Source organism: Alosa sapidissima, chromosome 24 (assembly GCF_018492685.1).
Source record: "Alosa sapidissima isolate fAloSap1 chromosome 24, fAloSap1.pri, whole genome shotgun sequence".
NCBI lineage: Eukaryota > Metazoa > Chordata > Actinopteri > Clupeiformes > Clupeidae > Alosa > Alosa sapidissima.
Window position 1 is genome coordinate 13,157,273 of NC_055980.1, and position 24,898 is coordinate 13,182,170.

Sequence of the window (24,898 nt, forward strand, 5' to 3'; positions counted from 1 at the left end):
AGTATCTATCTATCTATCTATCTATCTATCTATAAACTTTAGAGAATAGAGATTATAATGACTCCAGGTTTCTGTCTGTATATGGAGATGATAATGTTTCAGACCAAACCTGACCACACATCATAGCTTAATGACTTGAGTTTAGCTGCCACTTTCAGACCCCTCATCCTATCTGACACTACACACAGACCAGAGAGGACCCCTACAATCCTACATGAAGTATGCATGTCCCATAGAGAGGACCCCTGAAATCCTACATGAGGCATACCCCTAATGAGCAGTGATTTCCAAAATAAAGAAGCCTGAGAGAGCTAAACACAAAATGTAGCAGCCATGTCATTTTTATCTACCCAATGGTATTGTTTTTATTCTAGACATAATAATGAAGTCAGCATGTGCCAGAGAGGGGAGAGGGAGGGATGTTTGGCTTGGCCTCAAGAGAGATGAGATGTGACCGGTCATGCCGATTTGTGCGGCACAGAAGAGGCGGGGGTGGATGAGGCTGCGGCCGCCTCCACAATCTCCACCAGCTCGCAGATCTCCACCATGTTCCTCCGGCCGCTCCAGCTCCAGCTATAGGTGCTGAAGCTCTCAGGGAAGTTGGCGCTATCGGACAGGGTGGGATAGAAGTTCTGTAGGGACCTCCACGACTGTAACGTGTCCCACCTTTTACAAAGGGTCAGGCTGCGCAGGTACGAATCCACTCCCTCATTAGCCTATAAAGGGGAAAAGGGAGAAAACAGAAAACAAGAAGGAAATGGTGCAAAAATGTACAGGGTAATGAAAGTGTTGCTAAGAAATGGATATTTATGAATGGAGAAATGACTGCATGAGATGTAAGACCCAAAAAAGATTACTATTCTGCAATTGATGACATTTGCTCTAGGATGCATTGCTTAGTTACATTGGGGCAATATTGTTCAGGTGTTTGTGCGTATTATGCATATACTTGGGTGTGTGCATGTGTCTGTATGTGCTGGGTGGATCACCTTGCGTCTAATCTGGTTAATGTCATCATAGGTCAGTGCCTCTCTGTTCTTCACCTTCAGGTGGACCTTAATTTTCACAGGTGTGACCATTTCATTAGTCTTCATCCCTTCTCGTTTGACTGTTAGCTGTCGGAGTGGCGAGGAGAATGTTAGCAAAAGAGCCATGTTCATGTTCCGCGACCACATGCATTCTGTATCACTGCTATACTGAACATACATTGCAACCAGAAAGTTTTCAGACCCTTTTAATTCTTCACATTTTCATGGACTTCATGGGATATTTCAGTCTTTTATATTTTATAAATGCATAAACACTCCAAACACCAGCTTTTTTTGTGAATTATTGGAGTACTGGAGTTGAATCCATTTTAAGATAAGTCTTAAACGTAACAACATGTGGGAAACTTAAAAGGGTTTGAAAACTTTCCGGTTGCACTGTGCTTCTTGCTACTTCAAAAAACATGACTTTTTACTAACTTTGATATATGGCATCTATGCACAACACTACATGCATCTACATCTCTACTTAAGGTTACAGAAGTTTACTAATAGGTCCGTAGGTTTGTATACATAACTAACCTGTCTAATGCGATCCTCTATCTCCACAGTCTTCTTGCTTTTATTGGATTTTATATGCTGAATCTTTAGTGATGACATGTATTTGATGTGTGGCCTGTAGGTAGGATTCAGGTATGGTTTCCTGGAATAAGGGCTCCCCGTATCGTCACTGCCTTGGATGAAAGAGACAACTTTGTAAAATGTTGTAAAATGTAATGTTTTGAGGCTCAGACTTTATCTGCGGTCATGCAAATGCACTGAAAAGTGTAAAAATACTTCATAGATCAGACATGCCCTTTGGACATAAGTGTTTGCTTAATACAATAACCATAACCATAACCATAGATAACTTTGTTGTAACCATGTTGATGCTAACAATTAGGCTGGATGTACTTCAGCAGCTGTCTGGAATGCAGTCCCACCAGATGGGCTCCTTTGGCATAATAGGTGATCACTTGACTGTGTTTCTCCTCATATACTCCATGCAGAAAATTCTGAAATTTTCTTTGATCAAACCTGTGCAATTGCCAAAAAACATAGTTCCTCTTGAAGCAGAATACCAACAGAGGTCATCATGTTTCACTAATTGAAGACACTAATTTTAATGAAGTGCAATGTCTTAAGTCTAACTTAAGCCAATTTAATATCCAAGCAAAAACTATTTGCAAATTTAACACCAAGACCTTAAGCGCAAACATTGATGAGTCAGCTCAATACTCCCACATGCAACACCAGCTATAGCTTTTGTTCATGTACACAAATTTTGCTTGTTGACAGACTTAGGGCGGGCCCTATTTTCGCTATCTGGCGCAAGGCGAAAAGCGGATTATCTAAACGCAACGTTTATTCTTATCTTGCACGTCTCTTCTTTTAAGCGACGTGACAAGAGGCGTGGCAATTAACGACCTAAGGAGGGGTCTGCCGCGCTGTCTAAAAATGACTATCATACACTACCTAAGAGGCATTACGCCACTGACCAAAAGAAACCTGGTCAGGTCTATAGCGAGTTGTTTATATGTTATTTTAAGAGCCATTATCAACAGTGATATGGGCGGGTGCACAACGCACCATGCTTCTCTCATCCATAAACGCACACCAGCGCACATCCATGCAAAACATTACAAATTACATGATTAAAATGGGAAACATAATTAGAATAAAGATATTATGAAATACATCACGAGATGTCACGAGATGTAAGCAACTCCTCTGCAGGATAAAAAAAATGTATTCAGTCATTTGAACATTACTGGGGTAAGTGTTGCTTTTTTTCAGGCTATGTTTTCGATGATAACCTATTTTCAGTCAATAGTAAAAATAACTGTGTATAACTGTTTTGTCATTAACTGAGACCAAGGTGAAGTTAGTTTTACTTTGCCAATGGGTTAAAATAACAGAAGAGTGCAAATGCGTGTGTTAGAGTTTAGTAAAGCATGGTTTAGTGGAATAAATGTTCCATACAGTCTCGAGTGCAAGCAGATTCCTTCAAATGTGCCACTGACTATCTAAATACCGATGCGCTGTTTGAAGTTGTGCTGCGCGCTGTTAAAAGGAATGACAAATATCATTCTCATGGGTTTAAATGATTTTACGGCCCAAACACACCCATGACTGATTAAGAAACCTAGGAACGGTTTGTTGCGCCATCCCCCCGACGTTTGATAACGGAAACACTGCCACTGCCTACTAAATTTAAATAGGCTTTTGACTAGTTACCATGTGTTTTAGACCACGAAGATAGGGCCCTGAATCTTTATAGATCTATTTATGATGGATTATGACAAAAAACAATATGTTGTAACCAGTAGGATGTTTTCAACTGAAAAATGGGTAGTAGAGACTATCAGGTAGTACTCCAAAGAGCTGCACTGAGTGCTACGTGACAATGCTTACCTCATGAGCTCCCCAGGTGAAATACTGGAAATGTTATCTGCATTCAGAATGCTGTTAAGGATTTTATAAAAGTGTATGTAAGGCTCAGCCTTAGGGTCACCTGGATAGACAGAGAGGGAGGGGGGGGGGGGGGGGGGGGGGGGTTATATCTCCACTCCACTACAGCTGACAACCAAAGTTAATAGGAACAGGCTTCAGGGTTTCATAGCAACCAACTAACCTTTCAGACACCGTGAGAATTTTTGCTTATCCGTGACGACTGAAAGAAACTTCTGGAAAGCCTCATCATCTGAAAACAGACAAATTCAATTCAAACAGTCTCACAGACAATGTAAAAACTAAATATCAACCTATAACAGTGTTTCTCAAACTTTTTCAGACCAAGGACCACTTAACCAATAAATGGACCTAACTAAAAAGAATTGTTTTTCTTTTTTAAAAATCAGTAGACCTACTTCAACAGTATATTACACAATAGGCCTACTCACTGAACCACTTTGCTTATTGTCTTTGCATCTTGCTTATTGTGCCAGAGGATTCATAAGATTTAAACTGGCGTAGCTTATTGCAGAAGTGTTTGGAATTACATACAAGTTGGTTCAATATTGCAAACATTATTTTACCACGTCTGCTCGCGGACCATGTGGAAAAGCTTGCGGACCACGCTTTGATGAGAAATACTGCCCTATAACAAGCTAAGACTTAAATTAGTTGTTATTCTACAAACCCCTCAAGGCTATTTGTGTCTCTCTCTCCTTTACACATATATTGAAATGTGTACAGTATATTATATAATTTCCGGGAGGTGTTCTGTGACACTAAGCACAGACCCAGTTGACATGTTATACATGTCAAACTAATGTGTAGAGGTGTGCGCACATCTATAACAATTCTACAGGTACTGGATACTAGAAACACCGAGTAAAACAAAAGAAAAGATATCTGCACACTGTCTCTAAAGCTCCCAGTTTAGTGGTGGGTTATACACATTTATACACAACGTTTAGACCACCCAGGTCTTCGTCAGGTGTGAATGTTATACATGTCCCTATGACCGTGGCACTGGGAGCCCTGTAGAGAGCCTCTGTCTGTCTGTGTGTTGTGTTGAAAGTAGTAAAGCACAGGAGGCCGACGTATGAACTAAAACTCATTTATATAGCATTCAAAGCATGGTAGTACAACTCTACATCCGAACTCATACTTCTTCATTCTCTCCACTGGCTATCAACCCCCATTACTGTATGTAACATTACACTGACACCTTGTGGTGTGGTTCCAAGTGCAGACACAACACTTTGCTCACCTTCATCACTCCAGGCTGTGTCGTTCTGCTCTGATCTGGTCTGCACAGGGGATGATCTCCTAGATAATCTCCTCATATGCCTGTAAGCAGCCTTAAATTCTGCAGGAGACAAAACAGGGGATTATACGGAGGTTGATGGTACTACAGAACAAAATATTATTGTTTTGGCTGTGCTTTGACTACAAAATGATGGCAAAAAGTAATATGGACATAATCATAATAAAACACTAATGCAATAAACATCATAAATCCTAGATAAGATGGACCATTGTTGTATCTGTTGAAAATGATTTAGTAGCTTTTGAATTCAGGCTACAAAAGTTAAGTAAAGTAAAGTTAAGCTGTAAATCTAGAAGTGAGGACTGAATGAATTTTCAGGTTTTAGAATGAATGTTGTACTCTCGCTGTTAGTCTTTGTTACTGTAGCCTTCTGTCAGGTGTGTCATGCTAGGCTACTGTGGCAGCCTCTGATGCACTGTAGTTCTGTGCCATGTCTTTTGGCTTTGTTCCCTCACCCTCCAAATGCTCTTCGGAGAGTGGTTGCTCTGTTGACAAGCAGGACAACTCGCCCATGGTCCACGCCCCACTGAAATGAATCAACAAACAAATAGAGACCTAAGAGAAATTCTGCAAAGCTGCGGAGTTCATGCAACATTTAAAGCAGTCATATGCACAGACTTGGGTATATATAGGCCACCCACTAGGTTGCTGCAATCCTTGAATAACATGAAAAACTGAAACTCAAGTGGCTACAAGAATGTTTCCAACTAACGGTAAAGCCGAAATCTCCTCCATGCTTTCTGTCCCAAGAAGGCCCGGAAAACCGCTGTCCTTCAGGAGGAGGCTCTTCTCCCTAGCTTTTGTGTCACTTGTCACAGTTGTGGAATCAGGTTTCCAAAAAGAGAGTCTTTTTTTCTTCTTTTTAGTTGTTTCACCAGTAGGGCTAGACTCCTTAGTCGTGAGGCTCTGCTGTGGGAGACATTCAGATTCAGTAAAGTTTAGTCTTTAGTAAACCCATAATTAGCAGCAAAAAGGACATAGGCAACATATCAAATATTGAAAATGAAAATTCTATGGAAAATATGTTCATCTTGAATTTGATGTCAGCTATATGTTTCACAAAAATTTAGGACAGGGAGTGTTTACCACTGTGCTGCTTCACCTCTTCATTTAACACAATTCTGTAAATGTTTAGGAACTGAGAAGAGAGAGAGAAAAGTTTTGAGAATGAAATGTTGTCCCATTCCTGCCCAATTTTCAGATTGCAGTTGTTCAACATTATGAGGTATACTTTCATTCCATGGTGCACCTAATTTGACAGGTCTGGACTGCAGACAGGCCATTTTAGCACCTGGACTCTTTCTCTATGGAGAAATGCTGTTAAATATGTGCAGAATTCATTTTGGCATTGTTTCCCTGAAATATTCAAGGTCTTCCCTGGAAAAAAAAAACATTGATTTCCAAAAAGATTTGCAATACATGTAAGTATAAGTATACTCTTTTGATCCCGTGAGGGAAATTTGGTCTCCTCATTTATCCCAATCTGTGAATTAGTGAACACACTCAGCACACAGTGAGGTGAAGCACACACTAATCCCGGCGCAGTGAGCTGCCTGCAACAACAGCGGTGCTCGGGGAGCAGTGAGGTCCCTTGCTCAAGGGCACTTCAGCCGTGCCTACTGGTCGGGGTTCGAATCGGCAACCAAGTCCGAAGTGCTCCAATCAATATTTGATTGGTCTAACCACAGGACCTTTATCCACATTACCTCAGCATTTTAAACAAGCTCAGGCCCAGATGGTGGTATTTCTGTATCATGCCTAAATTCAATTTTGGCTGTTGTATAAACTAGCATTTCTGAATCGAGTATCAAACTGTGCTCATAGACAATGGTTGTCAGAGGTATTCCTGAGCTCATACATCTGAGGTCCAAAAGACCATGGCCATTCAATTCTGTTTTTCAACTCTATCCCTAGTTTGCAAAGATTTCCCTGGAGTCTCTGATTTTATTTCAATGATATTATGTACTGTAGACGATGAACTCCCCAAATACTTCACAATTTCATGTTAAGAAGCATTACAATTATATTGTTTCATCATTTGTCCACACAGTTACCCTAATCAGTTGTGAAACATTCCTCCTTTTGTTTTCTTTATCCTTACACAACTTTTCCAGCATTTTGTTACCCCCGTCCCAACTTTTATGAAACATGAACATGTGTTTTCCATGAAATAGTCAAATTTCAGGCAGAAATTGAACCTGGGTCGCCGGCGTACGGTGCAGGTGCCCCAGCCTGTTGCGCCACAGCTGGGGCTCATTTTCATCATTTGATATGTTTTCTGTCCTTTTTGCAGCTAAATATGAGTTTACGAGATTTGCAGATTATTACATTCTGTTTTGAGGTTGTACAAAAGAGAGTGACTATAAGATGTAACTCATTTGTTGATTCAATATGGTACAAGGTCTTAATAATACTTTGGGGACACGCGCCCCTCAATATTCAACTATGCTCAAAATGCCCCCATATAAATATATAAAAATGCTACAGCCTATTAAATGTAATCACAAATTTTACTTAACAATTGGTAACTAGAATTAATTTTATAGTCCTAACTAGCCAACAGCCCAACACGTAAAGTTGTGATTCATTATTGTTTCCATCAATTGTTGATGGGACATTTAAAGTTGTAACACCATTATACCAATACCACAAATTTATAGTTTATGCAAACATGTGCAAAATTAACGGATTCCTTGTCAGTTCAACACGTATTTCATAAACAAGTTATGCCGCTTTTTTCGATTGCTAAGATGCACTTAATGAAACCACTTGATCATGAGCTTCACCTTCTTAGCACAGCAGAGGTCATCTCTTGCACTTATTAACACTTTTTAATTGGTTTAACACATTTTCCACATCCTTTTTCAAAACATTTAACACAGTTCTTATATAAAGACTCCAAGCTCTATTAGATAAACTGTGTTGAACAAATGGAAAGTATATATTCACAGCTAATCGATATTGCTTGCAAAATTATGAACTGTGTAATATCACAGTGTGAAACTCCTTTGCACAATTCTTCAATCAGCAACTATTCATTATACGTAACAGATACCATCTCTGTTCTGTGTTGCTATTTGTAAGCATGAATAACACAGACAAAGTGCTGTTTCGCCTTTTTGGTGAAGAAGACAGTACAAATACTGACAAGTCCAGTTTACTGTAGTTCTATTTCAATGAAAAATGACAAGTTGTAGTTCAATAAAATTTGACAGTTAGCCTACATGTTGGGATGAATTTTTATTCAGTACATTTGATCTTTCGCAGTTTATCTAAAACCAGACAAATGGGAAAGAAATGCCACAGACATAGCAGTCTGAAACTCCTGATATTTTTAACTATGTTTTGCATTGTGTTGTCCATTGTGTAATGGTTGATTGAAAGCACACAGTGATTTTACTACAAGTTGTGTTTTTGAAGGTAAAATTTGCTTTTGCTGCATCCTTTACATTTTTTGTGACATTTCTTTTGGCAAGCAAAATGTGTCATTTTGGCCAAAGGGCTCCTGTTTAGACCTGTGTGTTATTGTTTTGAAAATGTGGTATCAGAGTTGACACAAGCATTGAAGTGATCAAGTGTGGGAAAGTTGTGTGAAACAAAACTGTGGTAAAAACAGGTTTTGTTCTTCCTAGGAACTCTGAGGCATGGATGGGATGAAATTCTAACTAAACTTTATAGTTGGCCTTGGGTGGCCACTGGCATTTCTGAGGAAAACCCCCCACAAAATCTGATAGGTGGGTTTATTAATGGATAACCTACAGTGACATCCATGCCCCATGTCAGTAAATGTTTTCATGCAGGCAGTGTGTGGTATGGGATTATGCCTACATGTCTTTAAGGTTAACAAACAATATGTTTCTATATCTGTCAGTAATACAAATACAAAATACAGAATACAAAACCATTATTTTTGGTGGCAGGAATAAAACTAAAGATGGAAAGGAGCAAGGAGGAAATAAGAACATATCCATTTAAAAAGTGTCATAGCTTAGTCTAGGGTGCAGTTGTTTTGGTTTCAGTATTATACATGATCACATTGAACCATGGTAATCTGGCCACACATAGGCTAGAAGGGCAACATTAGAAGAAAGCAGAGTAAATGCAAATAAAATTAAAAAAATAGCTGGGCTTATTTTCCTATAACAATGCAAAGGTTTTTGTTGATCTTATCATAGTACTAATTGAACCATCCCTAATCAATGTTATTATAACATGAAAAGGGGAAGAACAGGCCAATTAGACACTATATTTAAAAAGAAAACACATATAAACATGTCACATCTGTTCATGAATTTGTATATGGGACATTTGGCTCAATGTTGACTCTATGACTACTGCCCTTAGCCTATATGGTATGTGCAATATGGCTACAGTCTGCAAAGTAAAGAATTTTACAGGCCTGAGCGTATTCTCATGAATTGTATTTTGTAGGCTACTTTTTGTATGTTACAGACCTACTTGGATACATTGGCCTACCTCTGTTACGATGCGATGTCATATGAGCGCCGGGCGTCGAGGGCACTTGAACTGGTCCGATGATGGAGGAGGACACGGTGACAGAAAGAAGGCCAGGCAAGTAGCCTATGCTACCAACAAAGCTACCAGCTTCGACTCGCTGAGTGTTTTATTTGTCACAATGGAGCACAGACGACATAAACAAGACGTGACGTCAAACACTGAGAAATCGGCCTAGGCTAACAAAAATGGTCTAAAATTATGTAGGCCTATTATACGGCAGACGCTTTTGTCCGATGTTATGGCATCAGTAAACATTAGGCCTGCCCTATATTAACATAGCAATTACAATTTCAAAATCGAAGTCAAGTTTGAAGCTTAAGTTTATTGACACATACTTCATGTCAAATTACAAGCAATATTTTTTTATTCAACTTGTAGGTTTGAATTCTCAGAAATCCATTGAGGGCAGCCCTCATTTTCAATAACGCCGAGATTACAATCACAATAGTAAGCCTAGCTATTAGGCCTATATATAAAGTATAGTTTAGTAAGGTAAATTGTTAAACCCACGTATAGTAGCCTTGGAGTGCTCTCAGAAAGTATAAGGTATAAGTATATAGCCTACTCTTTTGATCCCGTGAGGGAAATTTGGTCTCTGCATTTATCCCAATCCGTAAATTAGTGAAACACTCTCAGGACACAGTGAACACACAGTGAGGTGAAGCACACACTAATCCCGGCGCAGTGAGCTGCCTGCATCAACAGCGGCGCTCGGGGAGCAGTGAGGGGTTAGGTGCCTTGCTCAAGGGCACTTCAGCCGTTCCTACTGGTCGTATCTTCATAGCCTATAGTCAAATGTAGGCTATGCCTAAAGGTTTAGGTCATATATTATAGACATGGTCTCAATTCATTCATTCAACTGATTAGCCTATCAGTGACATGCACGCCTGTTCAAAATCAGGTCATTTATTTTCGTGGGTTTATCACTAGGTGGCAGGTCTCGTTAGATCTCTTCCTAGAAACTTTGCAGGCAACACTTCTCAGGTGCTGAAGGGAGAAATGGAAAAGTCGAAGAAAAAGATATTGCAGCAGGTGCGTTTTCGCCAGACAACGCTGGATGAGTCCACCTTTCTACTAAGACAAGATGACTGACCACGACAGGTCAAAAACATTACAAGGAGTGACTGAACACCGTGCTGAGTTCCATCTTCACCACGAGCCGGGCCTAGCGGAGTTGGTGCAGGGCTGCCAACTTTTCAAAAAACCTTGGAGTGAGATTTGGTGGGGCCAACCAAAATTTTGCTGCGGAAATTATTGTTTGGCTCGTTCAGCATTATACCGTACAGTAAAAAGGTTCTCAGGTGTAGGGACCAGGGTCCCAGAGTTAAATTAACATTGGTATCAAAGGGATCTAGCCTAATGCTAGGACCATGGGCGATGGAGGCATTCTGAAAGTGGGTGGGACATTTCAGTGGGGGGTATGGGGGTCCTCCCCCAGAAATTTTTTTTTGGACTAGATGCAATTTCCTGAATTCTGGTACATTTTACCAGGTTATTTAGATACTTCTATATAACAAAATAAAGCCAGCCTACGAAATTAATAAAAAGTAAATCATGCATAATTTAAAAATAACTCAATATATAGGCTACTTGGCTACGCAATAAGGTTTCCATTACAGCACTGCGGACGTTCAACGCATGAAAGCGGATAAAGTAAATTAAATATCAAACTAAAGCGAAAATGTCATGCTTTTGAAGGCCTACCATTGTGCAGTCTAGCTGTGGTTAGTGACGTGATGCTGTTAATGGGGAGTTTTACATAAACCTATAGGTTATTATTTATTTGGCGTACAAAAAGCACTGGTATTTCGCATGGCAATAGTGGGGGGGTCCAAACTAACAATTTTAAAAAGTGGGTGGGTGTTTTGTAAGAATTTAAGAAATGTTTGTATATTTTAACTTTTAAATGCATCAATCTGGTGCACTTTTAAAAATAAATTCAGAGGTCAGACTTGCTTATTTTTATGGAAATATTTGTGCTGTAGCCTAAGCTATTTAGCACTTCAGAATTATAACCATGCATACACAGGTGGAATAGTTATGGTGATATTGCAATAAGTTCACAACCACAAAAACATATGGTCCATTTCACAGTTCAGAAATGTTCAGCACTCCATGAAATTATGCAGAAGTGGTCACCTGTGTTTTTCAGCTAGTTCATTTAAGATAATATATTGGTCATTGTAATGGCCATAGCCTAGGCTATTCCTTTTTCAGGATGTACCCATATCTGCATGATGTGAATGTTTGCATATGGCTTATGTCAGGCTTTATATCAATATTTGTGTCTCCTTATTTGATTTTCTTTATATTTTTGCATTAATGTCACTAGAAAGCATGGCAATATAAATATATTCATTTATCTGTGTAAGTGGGATTGGCTGGAACCTGACAATATAAGAACCATGATAGTGGGATAATCTACTGAGCAATTTACAAAAATGTATGTAGGCCTACTGACAAATAGTTTACATTAGAATACATTATAATTTCGCCCCAATGAGGCTATGTAGAAATGTGTTGCAATTTCAAAAACAGAGGCATGCTTTATATCCTCGTATTCGGTACGGTTTGCTGTTTATTGTGATATTAGGTTTGCCACATGTTGTGTGAAGGGTTAGTGAGATATTACAACCGAGAGTAATGGGTGTGCACTGTGTGCAAAATGCAAATATGATTAGCCTAAATTGCACGTCGGGTCAATGATAATTTTCTCGCGAACCATTTATCACAGCAACTTGGCGCTAATATCATTGGAAAGCTTAGATTCCGCTCGTTCACATGATGTGTGATATCATGTATAGGTTTAGTTTAGTTGAACCTCATCTGCCAGGTATTTGACCTACCACGTTGACACTTCAGCGTGAAAAATACTCAAAGCATAGGCCTACCTGAAGCCGGGGGAATGCGCCTGGGATGGCTTTTGAAGTAGCATCGCAAATGAGAGAAAATTTAGAAAATTCCACAGACAGGGGGTGCTCTTGAACCCTCTCACCGTCTCTGAAAGCATAACCGTGGCTCAACAGGTAGATCTATAGGCTAAACTCATTTTTCAGGCATCTGACCGACCGGGTTGACACTTCAGCGTGAGAAATCGTGGGTGTGGCGTGTGAGTGTGTGAAACTAATCAAATGCGTGTGTCTCACGGCCAATGCGTGAGAGTTGGCAGCTATGTGGTGGTAGGCCGAGTCGCGCTTGCAAGAGGTGCCGAATATGTCGGTGATGGTGACTCATAAAAGACGCAATATCTCCATTTCTAGAAAAAAATGATGAAAACTAGCCACTGTTTAGCGTGGATTTCTTAGGAACAGAGGCGTGTGGAAATACACGGTTTGCACCCACTGAAAGCTTAAAGTCTCACCTTTTAAACGAGCCATTGTATGTGTTCATAGCTATAACACAGAATATGCTGTGGCTGTACAAAAATCATCAACAATGGTCTAGATTGCTGGCACACTAAGACCGCTTCCGAAAACAGCTTGGCATTCAATGATAAGAAGGTATTTTATTCCGTGTCTGGCACACTCCCTGTATCCGCTCAGAGGATTTTGTCTTTTTATCTACTTTTTGTGTGTAGTTTACTATTTTTTGTAACTCAGACCCTGGGCCCTTGAACGTTACAGAAGGGTGTGGTTAGCTCCTCAGGGTAGTGGGTGGAAGAGGTGGCAGCAATAGTGCCCCCATTCACACAGTTACCCACAAGAGGGCACTATTCTGCATTATTTGTGATTTGACTACCAGGAGGAGAACACCTGAGGGCAAAAGACGTGGTAGGACTCAGGGATATTATTTACTTTCCAGGGGCACTCCATATGAATAGTTGCCTTTCAATTGTATTGGGTTGTAGACAGATACAGCATAATTTAAATCAAGAAATAGATTTGTCTTTTTTTTCCTCTTAAGATCTGGGCGCTATATTGGTGAGGTGTATGTACCCAATTTTAACAGGAAGAGATACTCCCACAGGACATATCAATGAACACTTTCCCTAATGCCGATACGGATGCAAGAAAGAAAAAGAAAAATGTTTTCCATTATTATTCTGCATTTTTACAGCAGCTCGTTAACTTTTGAAAATTTGTAAAATGCAAGCTCTGTCGCTACCACTGCGTCTGCAGCCATTAATGATAGTAATACCAATAAGGATAATTGAAACAGAATTGAAACCTAGGAAGACAGTTAATTTTGCTCTGGCAATAATGCCTTTTTAATCCGTCAACACATAGAGGGATTAGACACGGCTCACTAGAGAGCCCCATTTCATTAACGGGGAGGCCGTTCACCCCGTCACTTTTGGAAATTAAAGGTGACACCTGATGGTCTGCCTGACCACAATCGGTGACCCACCTGTTTCAGAGCAAGAGTAAACGGCTATCACTTAATATTCACCTCAGACAATCTCACCTTGTCGCCTTCACTCACATCCCCTTATTTTGCTCGTCAGAGTAATCACAGCAACCAAAGCAACACTAGTAACTGTGGTTCTGTGGCAAATACGTCTTTTCTGTAATTCCCAAAGACGACTATTCACAAAGTTTGCTAATCAGAACAAGAAAGTTTATATGGGAGAGGGAGGGGGGGTGGGGAGAGAGAGAGAAGTAAAGAGGCTATCTATCATAGAACTCCTGTGTGAGTGTTGGGTGTTGATAAATTAGAGCAGGAAGCTCTAAAAAGCAGTGACGCAAATATGATTTAATCCAGATTATTCTATGCCCTCAATCCCTTAAAAATGATTTCTTAAAAAAGAGCTATAACAGACGTTGCTTGTGTTCATAATGCAAGTAAAGTAAGTACATGCATAAATGTGTAGAATCACAGGCATGAAACGGATTGCAGTGTATCATGTAGTGGTATTATATCGAGCTAAACATATAACTACACAATTTCTCTCTGTGGTTTAGCATGTGTATGTTTCACTTTCAATCTGTCCCATATGGTCAAACCCTCAGATGAGGCTGGGGAGGGCTGAGTGTGTTGTGTTTATTTGCACACTCTGACGTTTGACCTCTGATGGTGTTCGCTGACCTTTGGACTGGGCGGCGATGGCAGAGATGGCTGTGACAGTGCAGAGACGACAGCCACGCACAGAGGGCAACAGTTGTTTTTAAATATAGAGCAACTGTAAAGCCTGTGGAAGGGCACTACTTACTCATTTTGGTCAAAGCTAGTGTATTATTATTTTTATTTTCTTCTCTATTATTGTGTTAAATCAGTGGTCCCCAAACTTTTTCTTCCGAGGGGCCAGCTCACTATGCCTGGCTCTAAAAGAGGGCCAGAGACTCTGAGTATATCAGTAACCACAAATAGCTTAGTGCTGTGAACAACAGCAGTCTATCTTAGTTGAATATTCCATTACATTTAATCTACTGCAAAAAGAGACTATGAATGAATTTTTCCATACGTCACAGCTTTACCTAATTTTATAACCTTACGGTCATCATATTTAATCACCCAAAAGTCAAGTCAAAGTTGCAAAGATGTAAATCTAAAATTAAGGTCAGTTATAGTCATAATGTTGAAGTTCATGGTACACATGGTATACAAAAGGAGCAGATTAACGTAAGGACTAGAGGCTATACTTCTCAATTAAGTATCTTCATTAAATCTGACTCCTGTTGTTTCTTATTGGATTATCTTCTGCACACAGTCAGTGATGGTTTGGAGATTGTTTTTTGACATTGTCATGGCATAAGTAATTAAAGGATTATTATTGCTGTTGAAATAACTAACAGTCCTATTTTTGAAATTGTCTTATATTAATATGATTATGGCTATTATTACAATGATTATTATTGTAACTAGATGTACCGCAGAGCGGTACAAAATATGACCGCCGCACAGTCCAGCACATTTTATCCACAAAAATAAATCACGCTGAAAGGCCTATATGATTCTAACTGTCTCACTAAATTGCATTATCCACACTCAATTCTCACTGGTATCTGCTAGACAACAAGTACCAAAACATGATTAGTTCATAGATTTCACATGTAAAATTCATTTTATACAACCCCACCCCCATCTTGCCTGTTCATAATTCTGAGAAATTCTTGAATTGTGTGCGTGTACATGTTAATGTGTGTGTGTGTGTGCGTGCGTGCTTGTGTGTTTGCCTGCGTATGTGTGTTTGTGCATGTGCATGCATGCGTACATATGTCTACTGTGTGAGTATGTGTCATACGTATGATAACTGTGAATGTGTGTGCGTGTGTATCTGTTTATGCACATGTGTGCACATGGAATGGGTTAACATGACCCCTGGAGGCAAACATACGGAAAAAATTGGTCATCCTAGGCCCTACGGTTCTCAAGATATTCACAGAAAACTGTGTCTGCCCTACCCTCCTTTCGGTGGGTCCAGTACAGCGGGGGGGGGGGGGGCTACAGATCAAAACAAAAAACGATGGTTCCATGCTATCCATGTGGGGTTACATGCCCACCAAGTTTCGTGTACCCCGGTCTTTCAGTGTCCCGGGAATCCTTGTTGGTGTACGGTCACTAAATGTACACATAAATTATTTTATTGTAAGGCCCCCCATGAACGAAAGTTCACAAAACTTGGCATGCATTCGGAGGGTGTCATAATGATCCTACACTTTCAATTTCGTGCAGTTCTGACCATGTCAGCCAGAGATATTGTGATGAAAACACCTAATTTTTTGCTTTTTAATTTTTAACTAGGTGGCGCTATACATGAAATAAGTGGTAATGGGATGGGTTGACATGCCCCCTTAAGACCAACATACAAAAAAAAGGTGGACCTCCTAGGCCCTACGGTTCTCGAGATATTCACAGAAAACTGTCTCCGGTCACCTACAGGCCAGTTGGTGTATAGTAACATAAATTAATTTATTGTGTGGCCCCCCCATTAACGGAATTCCACGAAACTTGGCGTGCATTCAGAGGGTGTCATAATGATCCTACACTTCCAATTTTGTGCAGTTTTGACTATGTTAGGTCACAGATACCTGCGATTACAACACCTCATTTTTACTTTTTTGTGTTTAACTAGGTGGCGCTATACATGAAATGAGTGGTTATGGAATGGGTTGACATGGCCCCTTGAGATCAACATACAAAAAAAAAATTGGTCCTCCTAAATCTTACGGTTCTCGAGATATTCACAGAAAACTGTGTCTGCCCTACCCTCCTCTCGGGGGGTGCAGTCCAGCGGGGGGGCTACAGATCAAAACGAAAAACGATGGTTCCATGCTATCCATATGGGGTTACATGCCCACCAAGTTTCGTCTACCCCGGTCTTTCAGTGTCCCGGGAATCCTTGACGGAAATTTGGACATGCGAAAAAGAAAAAAAGTAGTAATTACTACTACTACAACTACTACCCATAGGCCTAGCAGTAGTATTTCTCATTGTTAAGATGAGAGTGTCTGTTGTGATCAGAGGTGTAGTGGTAAAATAAGAGGTGGGTAAACTATGAATTCTGTAAGATCATATAAGGTGGACTGCGCCATGCGGTATCGGATTTTTAAAAAGGCATTCAGAACATGTTTGATTAGGTGATTGTCCAATGTTTTTTTAATGTTAAAGGTTGTAATTGGTGAATAAACTCTTTAGAGAGGTGGATAAACTCTAATAAGAAGTGGATAAACTGTGTTTATTTGCGTTTATCCTCCTCTACATCCCTGGTTGTGATCTCTACTACAGTTTCAGGGGAATCCAGGTCTAGTTTAGCTGTACGTTTGTAAGAGAGAGTGGGTCATTTAGAGCAGTTGCTCTGAAACGTTTCCAACTGGTCCTTATTTAGCCTGTGTAGGCAAAGTATAGCCTACCTCAACAGGAAGGCTGGATTCTCAGAACTCGCATGTAGCCAAGTAATCTGGAGGATCTGTAACACTTCTGGGGATGACATTTACCTGATGGGGGCAATGTTAATCAATGTGTTTGTGTGCCTCAGTGAATGTGTGTATGTCTGTAGATAGATAGATAGATAGATAGATAGATAGATAGATAGATAGATAGATAGATCCTTTATTGATCCCCAGGGAAAATTGTATAAGAATGTGTATACCTGTGGAGCTTGGATGTATGTGTGAGCTAGCCTGTTGATCTTTCCTTCCAACATTAGAATTTCAGGAATAACTATGGGGTTGTGGCATTTGGGAGAGAAAAATCTGCTCCCAGTTGTTGTGGTTCAGCCCTCTTCTAGAACTGGACATCTAGCATTCCCCTATGCTGTCATATCTCTCATTGTTAAGTCCAGTCCCCTACCATTAGGCTACAATCAAAACCAGCACTGGGATAACACACAATTAAATTGGTATGTGGTTCCATGACACTACATATGGAAGCATGAGAGATGTGAGTCAAATTACATTTTCAGATGGATAAAGTTGCCAGTTATCAACAGTGCTTTCAGAAAATCAATTCATATTGTATAGCCGTTGCTGGTGCATTGCTTTGAAACATCAGCTGTTTCTGGTGTGCGAAGCTTGGCCAAAAGAACGTTGTGTACTATACTGCATGCTGACTGTCAATCCGTCAGAGGTTAGATCTCAGGTATTTCAGGCCCAGGTGAGGCCAAGAATGGCCTCCATGTACAGTGGGAGCACCTCACCAGTCCACGCCCCATGGGTTAGTGTGACGGCAGCGCTTTTCTCGTGGATTATCGCATGGCCACCTGATTTTTTTAGCTACAGTTAATACGTCACACCTCCTTCCCTATCGGCATCCTTGCCTATTATCAGGTTTTACCCCCTCATGTGGGCCTGTTCTCACTTTATGATTCTAACTCCATTCCTAAATAGTTTAATGACTTTAGAAATGTCCAATGTGAACACTATAATTGACATCTTTGAAATGTCATAATTTGTCACACAAGATTGTCATATCTTAGTAACCATTTTATGTTACTGATCTTCTGATAGGTTCAAAACAATGGCATTTGTTTACAGTGAAGTAAGATGGCCAATCAGAGTTCTCAAAGCACAAATTGTTCACTACACACCTGCCTCCTCCTCTGCGTGGTTACTTAGTATTACAGCTCTCTTTTACCTCCTGATTAAAAGTGAACCATTTACCTAACAGTCCATCAGGTCACATGGAGTAAGACCTAATACAGAGAAGACATCTTTGTTAGCCACTAAGGTTAGCCGTGTGCATTTACATAAGCTGGAAAGAAACTTCTTCTTGGGAGAGAGCAAGGCTGGCTAAGCTGCTTAGGCCGAGTTGGTCTTGGCATGAGCCAAATAGCCACAACTGTGTCAGACAGGCGAGTGGTCAGCGAGCCCACTGAGTTAGATGACTGGCACACTAGTCTGCTATTTAAGGAAATGTCAACAAAAGACCTGGGGCAAGATCTAATAGAGCCAAGTGCTGGTCTTCTATTGTTAGACAGAGAATTGTGCTGGAATGCTCAAGGTAACTGCATATACACAATTATACAGTGGAATGAAACAGTGCCATTTATTTTATTAAAAAAATCCCCTCCAACATGTTTCTTTATTTGAAGAATAAGAGGTAAATATAATGAAGGCACAAGAGCCATGAAAGTGGGCCTTAAAACAAATCTGTCTGTTTTAGAAATAACTGGCCTATTGCAGAATTGATTCAACTACCATGTCCCAAAACAGCACGTGCCTAAGGCAGAAAGTGGTGAGGAGAAGCAACAACCAAAGTCACCAAAAGACACATGCACCCTACTACATCGCCAACTCTGATTAAAGAAAACACAGCGAATTCCTTTCATCTTCACACATGGGACTCTATACTTCCAATCTATTCGTGATTGTGATTGGCACTGTTTGCATACAGTCACAGCAGATAAAGCAGCGTTTCTATTTCCTCGTGTCATTTTTATTTCCTCTTGTCTGCAACCCTCTGACCAGTCAGCAGCTGCCAGATGCCACCTCTGTAGGCCTCATTGGTAAATGAGTAAAGAATGGCATGGAATATTGGGGAGGTCTTTGCAATCACAGGAAGCATCTGAAACAAGAAAAACAATTCCTTATTACTATTAATAGACTTTTACATTAAACCCATGACTTTTACATTAGATCATTACATTTGTCACTATTCATGGGTTTCATCAGGTCCCTTTACACAGGTGTATAAAATCAAGCACCCTGATTATCAATGCAGACTGCATGGTGCTTGATTAATACACCTGTGGAAAGGGACCTGATGAAACTCATGAATACCAACACCGAAGATATCAGTTTACTGTTATACAGTTTCCCAGTATACCTTATATGAAAACATTGTGTCATGCTTATTCTGTATTAACCATGAGGAACCCTTCTTACCATCCTTAGCTTTGGTGAGACCAGTTTGGCATTCTCTACACAGGCATATATGCACATAACCACATAAGGCCCCCAGGTCAACAGCAGACACTTCACTGGGATAGTGGTGTTGAACTGAAAGAGACAAAAAGAGATGGTCATCGTATGAAACAGAGCTGGTGTTCATCAGGGGGAAAGCAGAAGGATTAGTGTAGCATCATCACCAATCATAGCTACATTGGTCTTATGCTGTGCACTGCAATTGTACATATATGTATGTAGATTACATATGTCTATATTCAATTTTCAGGTTGGATTTTGAGCATTTAACATGCTTGATGACTTGGCCTTATATAACACTGAAGAAGTTAGGCTTTGTTTGTTTTGTGGAGCTCTGTACCTTGTAGTTGTGAGTCTTCTTAAAATATTTGTAGATGGTGTTATAGGAATCATGCATCACAAATAGAGGGACGAGGAGGTAGACAAAGGTAATAGTCAGCATGTAGGTTGTGTAGTTCCTATGGGGGGAAAAGTGTAAGCTTGAATTTGAGTATGTAGCATTCTTCTACTGAGCTGTTAACATTTTAACAAAGTCTATGCCACTTATTATTTTTATTTCCAGTTCCGAGGACAAAGCTGCTGGGAATGAGAATATGCAAGTGAGGTGATGGTTTAGAGCAGTAAGATGCTTACTTAAGTAGCTAGCAGCAGCAGCATCATAATCGTGTTCATACATGATAGTACAGATAGACTTCATGCTATCCTATTCTAATTGTACAAGTCTGGTTTTAAAAAGACAGAAAAAGTTTTGGTTTTTTTTTAAACAGAAATATTGAAAGAAACTTTGGAAGATTTACTAAATGTTCGTCCCAATCTTTTCTAATTCTCTATAGCATACACTCCAAGGTATTTTCTTCTGTTATAATTTTCAATGGTATGGTGCAATGTGTTTTCTATAAACTGTTTCTAAACTCCTTTGTATTTCAGTCGTGTACTGCCCCAAAGACAGAATTAATTCATCAGCAGGGCATTATGTGGAGTTTGCCCCAAAGTCTGCTTAGTGCAAGGTTATGTTTGAATTCAAACTATCCATTAAAACAGGTGAACAGGTCATTTTAATTTCATAATGTCTAATGTTACACTTACTAATCCATTCCTTACATCCATTTTTTTTGTAATGAACCTTAAGTTGCAAATCCCACAAGGTATTGACTCAACCAGCACTGCTACCACTAGCAGTAGTAGTAATGGTAGTAGTAGTGGTAAAAACAGTAGCTAGGGTGTTACGTTATACCTGTCTCCTTTGGTGTAGTCCAGAGTGCAGCCGACCCTCATTGGCTCAAAGTCAAACTCACCCCAGCCAAAATAGGGCAGAGGGAGAGAGGCCCAGAAGATGGCCACTACCCAGACCGTAGTGCATATGGTACCAGAGGTCGCCCAGAACAATGGCTGCTCTGTGATGGTACAGAGCAATATCAATTAAAAAATCAGAATTTATTTGATAGCATACATCTCTGACTTCATACTTATGTGTTTTTTTTCAGTCATCTTAGAGAAAGACACACTGGATATAATTTTTGTTCAGATTCATTGGACATTAAACATAATGATCCAAATATCCAAAATGTGTATGTGTTTACTATAAATGCATAATGAATGTCTTCATTGGAGCCTTTTCAGTCCTTTCAGTCTAAATTCACAGAAATGAAACATTGTTTCTAATGAGTAGTAGGCTATTACTCACTGGTAGCCCAATAGTGATACTTGTCCCATGAAATCACAGCAAGAAAGCTGATAGCTGCATAGATGGAAATTAAGCCCTGGAAGCCATGGTTGATGCATCCCTCCTGACCATATGGCCAGACCCTGTTACAAGAGGTTGTTGCATTTTGATATTGAGATTATTATCTTAGTCTTGGACACACAAAACAGAACCACAAAGATTTCAGTGTCTGAATTCTATGTCATACATTTTTGTCTGAATTCTATGTCATACATTTCTCAGTGTACATTTCTCATACATTTCTTAGAAACCCAATCATCTCCTGAGACGGACAAATGCCAACAGAGCGAAGGTCATAAATGAACATCTGTACCTGATATAGCTGGCGTAGGCTTGAATGAGGCCGTTCACATTGAGCATAAGGTCGGCAATATTCAGATTGAACACTATGAAGTTGCTTGGAGTCCTCTGCTCTTTAATTAGCAAAAAGGACAGCGCTGCTATGGAGTTCAGAAAAAATCCTAGAAGACCTGTAGAACAAGCAAGTGTATACAAAATCACAATAGAGAATTTGACAGTAAGCTAGGCCTACTCCTTCAAGACCATGCAGCCTATTTCGAGGTTAGTGTATTTATGAACAGTACAACAAGTATCAAAGGCTTTGCAACATTTACAATTTTTCATTGGAACCCTCACTGTTTATAGATTTAATATAAAAAATGCATTATTTGATTTCAACGGATGTTAGCCTACATGTTTTAATGTAAAATGTAACAGCTGCAACAAATTCTCTATTTAGCCTACGTTTTATTGGGAATCGCCTGTGGGTCTACGTTAACCTGTTTCTTATGCTTGTAGTCTTTCCATAAACAATGTCATATGCATGTGACCGTCTGCACATGACAGCATCACTTACCCTCAACAAGCAGAGCAGTGCCGAATCCAAACATATCAAAATCAGTAAAGCCCTCCGGTAAAGTATAGGCCGCCATTTTTAGCGGTTTGATTTCTCCCAGGTATTGGTTTGTGTCTCTGACTATAAAGTAGAGCGCAATGAGTTTTGAAGCTCAAGTCTTTATAGGGTCTGTTTCACGTGTAAGGGCGTAAAAGGCATTAATCTGGTAAAACCTCCCCCGAATCCCTCAAAGAATTTCCTCAGTACAAACCAGGGGCCGAAAGGATTCGACACAAGCCTTGCTTCATTGCGCAAGTTTCTGCAACAGTGGACTGACAGAATGCGCTATTTTTGCGCACGCTAACCTTCCTTGTTTTGCCAGATGCCGTGGGAAGTTGTGCTAAATTGCTTGCCTTTTGCCATCATCGAGCTAATGCAACTTTCAAGCAACTATTGTAGTCTGTGATATTTGTCGTTGGGCTCAGAGATACAAATAAATAAAAATAAAAACATAGTCATTGTATGGTTTTAGGGATTAGGATAGTGCCTGTAAATTGTAGACAACTTTCACAAATAGATCTCAGTTCATTTTCTCATGTATGCAAATGAAGTATGCAAGAAAATAGCTGTTTAAGTTACATTTAAAAATGCAAGTGGATTTTGATCTCCAATACTCTGCACAGTAATTCATCTATAACAGTTACTTCACCATAAGACTTTCAGTTGAGCCATTAACCTATAATCTCTTTATGTTTGAGAAATCTAAAGCTCTGTGGGTAGCCTAATCAAGCTCTGTAAGTTGTGTTCTGTGTTGGTCAATTAGCCTAGTAAGTTTCAATGTCCCCTATGTAAAGTGAAGGTATTAGAGGACACAATATTCAAAAGTGTTCTCAATGAAAAGGGATAGTATTCTATATTTGTATCTATTAGGGTCAACCACTATTAGATCAACATTGTGTCATATTTCATCAATAACATATTTTGTCATCACATTATGATGGCACCTTCAGTGTGTCTAAATTTAAATATGGGTGGGGAAAGAAATAAAAATAAAGGCTCATTTAGCCTTTATGTTGAATTGAGTAACTCAAAAAAGTTACCATGTTTTTGTGGAAGTAATGCGGCTCACGGTAGGCACAGTCATAAGCCTCTCTTGGCACATAGGCTACCACACCGCTTTCACTGGAAATAAAGCCACATAACAAAGACTGCACTGAGACACAAAGGCAGGCTAAATGTTTGTGGAATTTCAGAGTATTGTGAAACGGCAAAGACGTGTGAGTGCGAACACAAATCCCAAAGCAAGTGTGAGTGACCGGTCTGTGAGTGACTGGTCTGTGTGCCGCTGCTCACATGTCAGCTACGAAGCCTGTACCTCCGGCAGATGTTCCCTGGCAGGCTCCAAGCTTAGGCCAGCAGCTGTAACACAAGTAAGCTTATTTGATGTGCTGCAAAATTCACATGTACAGTGGACTGTGTTCGAGGCAGTACTAAATACTGTATGCATTAATATTAAGTCCCTGATAGGCATAGAATGCCCGGATTAAAGGCTTTCCAGATGTCTGTCAGAGGCATTCAAATCCCATCCTGCTTTGACCCTAGAAGCCAGCACCTGGACAATGACCTGTCTTGAGGACACCTTTAAAGTAATCTAGATGGTGTTTGCCTTTTTTGGGGTCTGAGAGAGACATTGGAGAAACATATTTTTGACTCTTTTCATGAATAGGGAGTTTGGTTTGGGCCATCTTTTTGAAGCTGTCACTACACCAAAAGAGACATTTTAGAGAGAAAAAAAAATCAGAGAACAAAACAAATGTCTGCCAATGCATTGTGTGAGAGTCTTTGCATGCATACCAAATGTTGTGTGTAAAAGGTCTTTTGAACAAAATTTGGAGTCATACAAAGACTGTGGCAGTGGTGTTCAGAACATCACATTTAAATGCTTTTTTTGGAAACTTTGACCTTTTATAAGACAAAATAGCCTACTGGCACAAGCATGTCTTGAGATAGTGAGATATGTCCCCTGGATGGACAGTCATGAAATTTGGTGTGAATCTAAAGAATGTGGTATGTCGATGCAGCATGCCAAATTTTAATAGCTTTGAAGCTTTTCACGAGATATTGGCCGTTGGCAGTCATTTGTTGAATGAGCCAAATAAAACATCAGGAGATGTGATCAAATCTGGCTAAGTGTACACATACCAAATTACAAATAGTTTAAACGGCTCTTGAGATATACTGTAGAAATGTGTAAGTTGCAACGCCCCATATGGACATAATTTAAATAAATTGGCGTGTGTCAATTGTCGTGGTGATCCTACAAATCAAATTTTACACAGTTCGGAATGAACATCTCTTCAAAAGATATTGACAATTGAAGTGCCACGTTTTTGCATTTCAATCTGGTGCTACACCACAAATGAGTTGTCAGGGGCTTGATTGATGCGGCCTCTTTGAGACCAATTAACCACAAAAATGCCCACCAGGTTTCATGGGGGGTGGATATTCTGGTGTCCAGGGAATCGCCGACCAAAAATTGCTGAGCCAAAAAAAAAAAGTTTGAGGACAAACCCCATATAACCCATAATTATCATACTGAAATAAAGGGAGAAAAGATGCTATAAAAACTAAATGTTAAAAACCTAACCTTCCCTTGCCTGGAGCTTTCCAAACATGAACAAGGTTTATGCACCTTGAACCTGTAACACAATCATAGAA

General features: G+C 39.8%; 2 protein-coding genes across 2 annotated transcripts; both read right to left on the reverse strand.

The window, feature by feature from the left end:
- Positions 1-336: 336 nt before the first annotated feature.
- Positions 337-9,418, reverse strand: LOC121699882 (EF-hand calcium-binding domain-containing protein 3-like). Its single transcript, XM_042082421.1, has 10 exons — positions 9,280-9,418; positions 5,516-5,712; positions 5,259-5,329; positions 4,744-4,842; positions 3,661-3,729; positions 3,441-3,540; positions 1,924-2,063; positions 1,569-1,720; positions 990-1,115; positions 337-716 (listed from the first exon to the last, which is right to left on the reverse strand). The coding sequence occupies exons 2-10, from the start codon at positions 5,536-5,538 to the stop codon at positions 459-461; spliced, it is 1,038 nt and encodes a 345-aa protein (XP_041938355.1). The 5' UTR covers positions 5,539-5,712; positions 9,280-9,418; the 3' UTR covers positions 337-458.
- A 9,309-nt stretch (positions 9,419-18,727) lies between these two features.
- rgrb (retinal G protein coupled receptor b) lies at positions 18,728-22,516 on the reverse strand. Its single transcript, XM_042082438.1, has 7 exons — positions 22,202-22,516; positions 21,659-21,815; positions 21,307-21,428; positions 20,857-21,016; positions 19,963-20,080; positions 19,584-19,697; positions 18,728-19,263 (listed from the first exon to the last, which is right to left on the reverse strand). Exons 1-7 carry the CDS (start codon positions 22,275-22,277, stop codon positions 19,135-19,137), a joined length of 876 nt encoding a protein of 291 aa, XP_041938372.1. The 5' UTR covers positions 22,278-22,516; the 3' UTR covers positions 18,728-19,134.
- Positions 22,517-24,898: the final 2,382 nt, after the last annotated feature.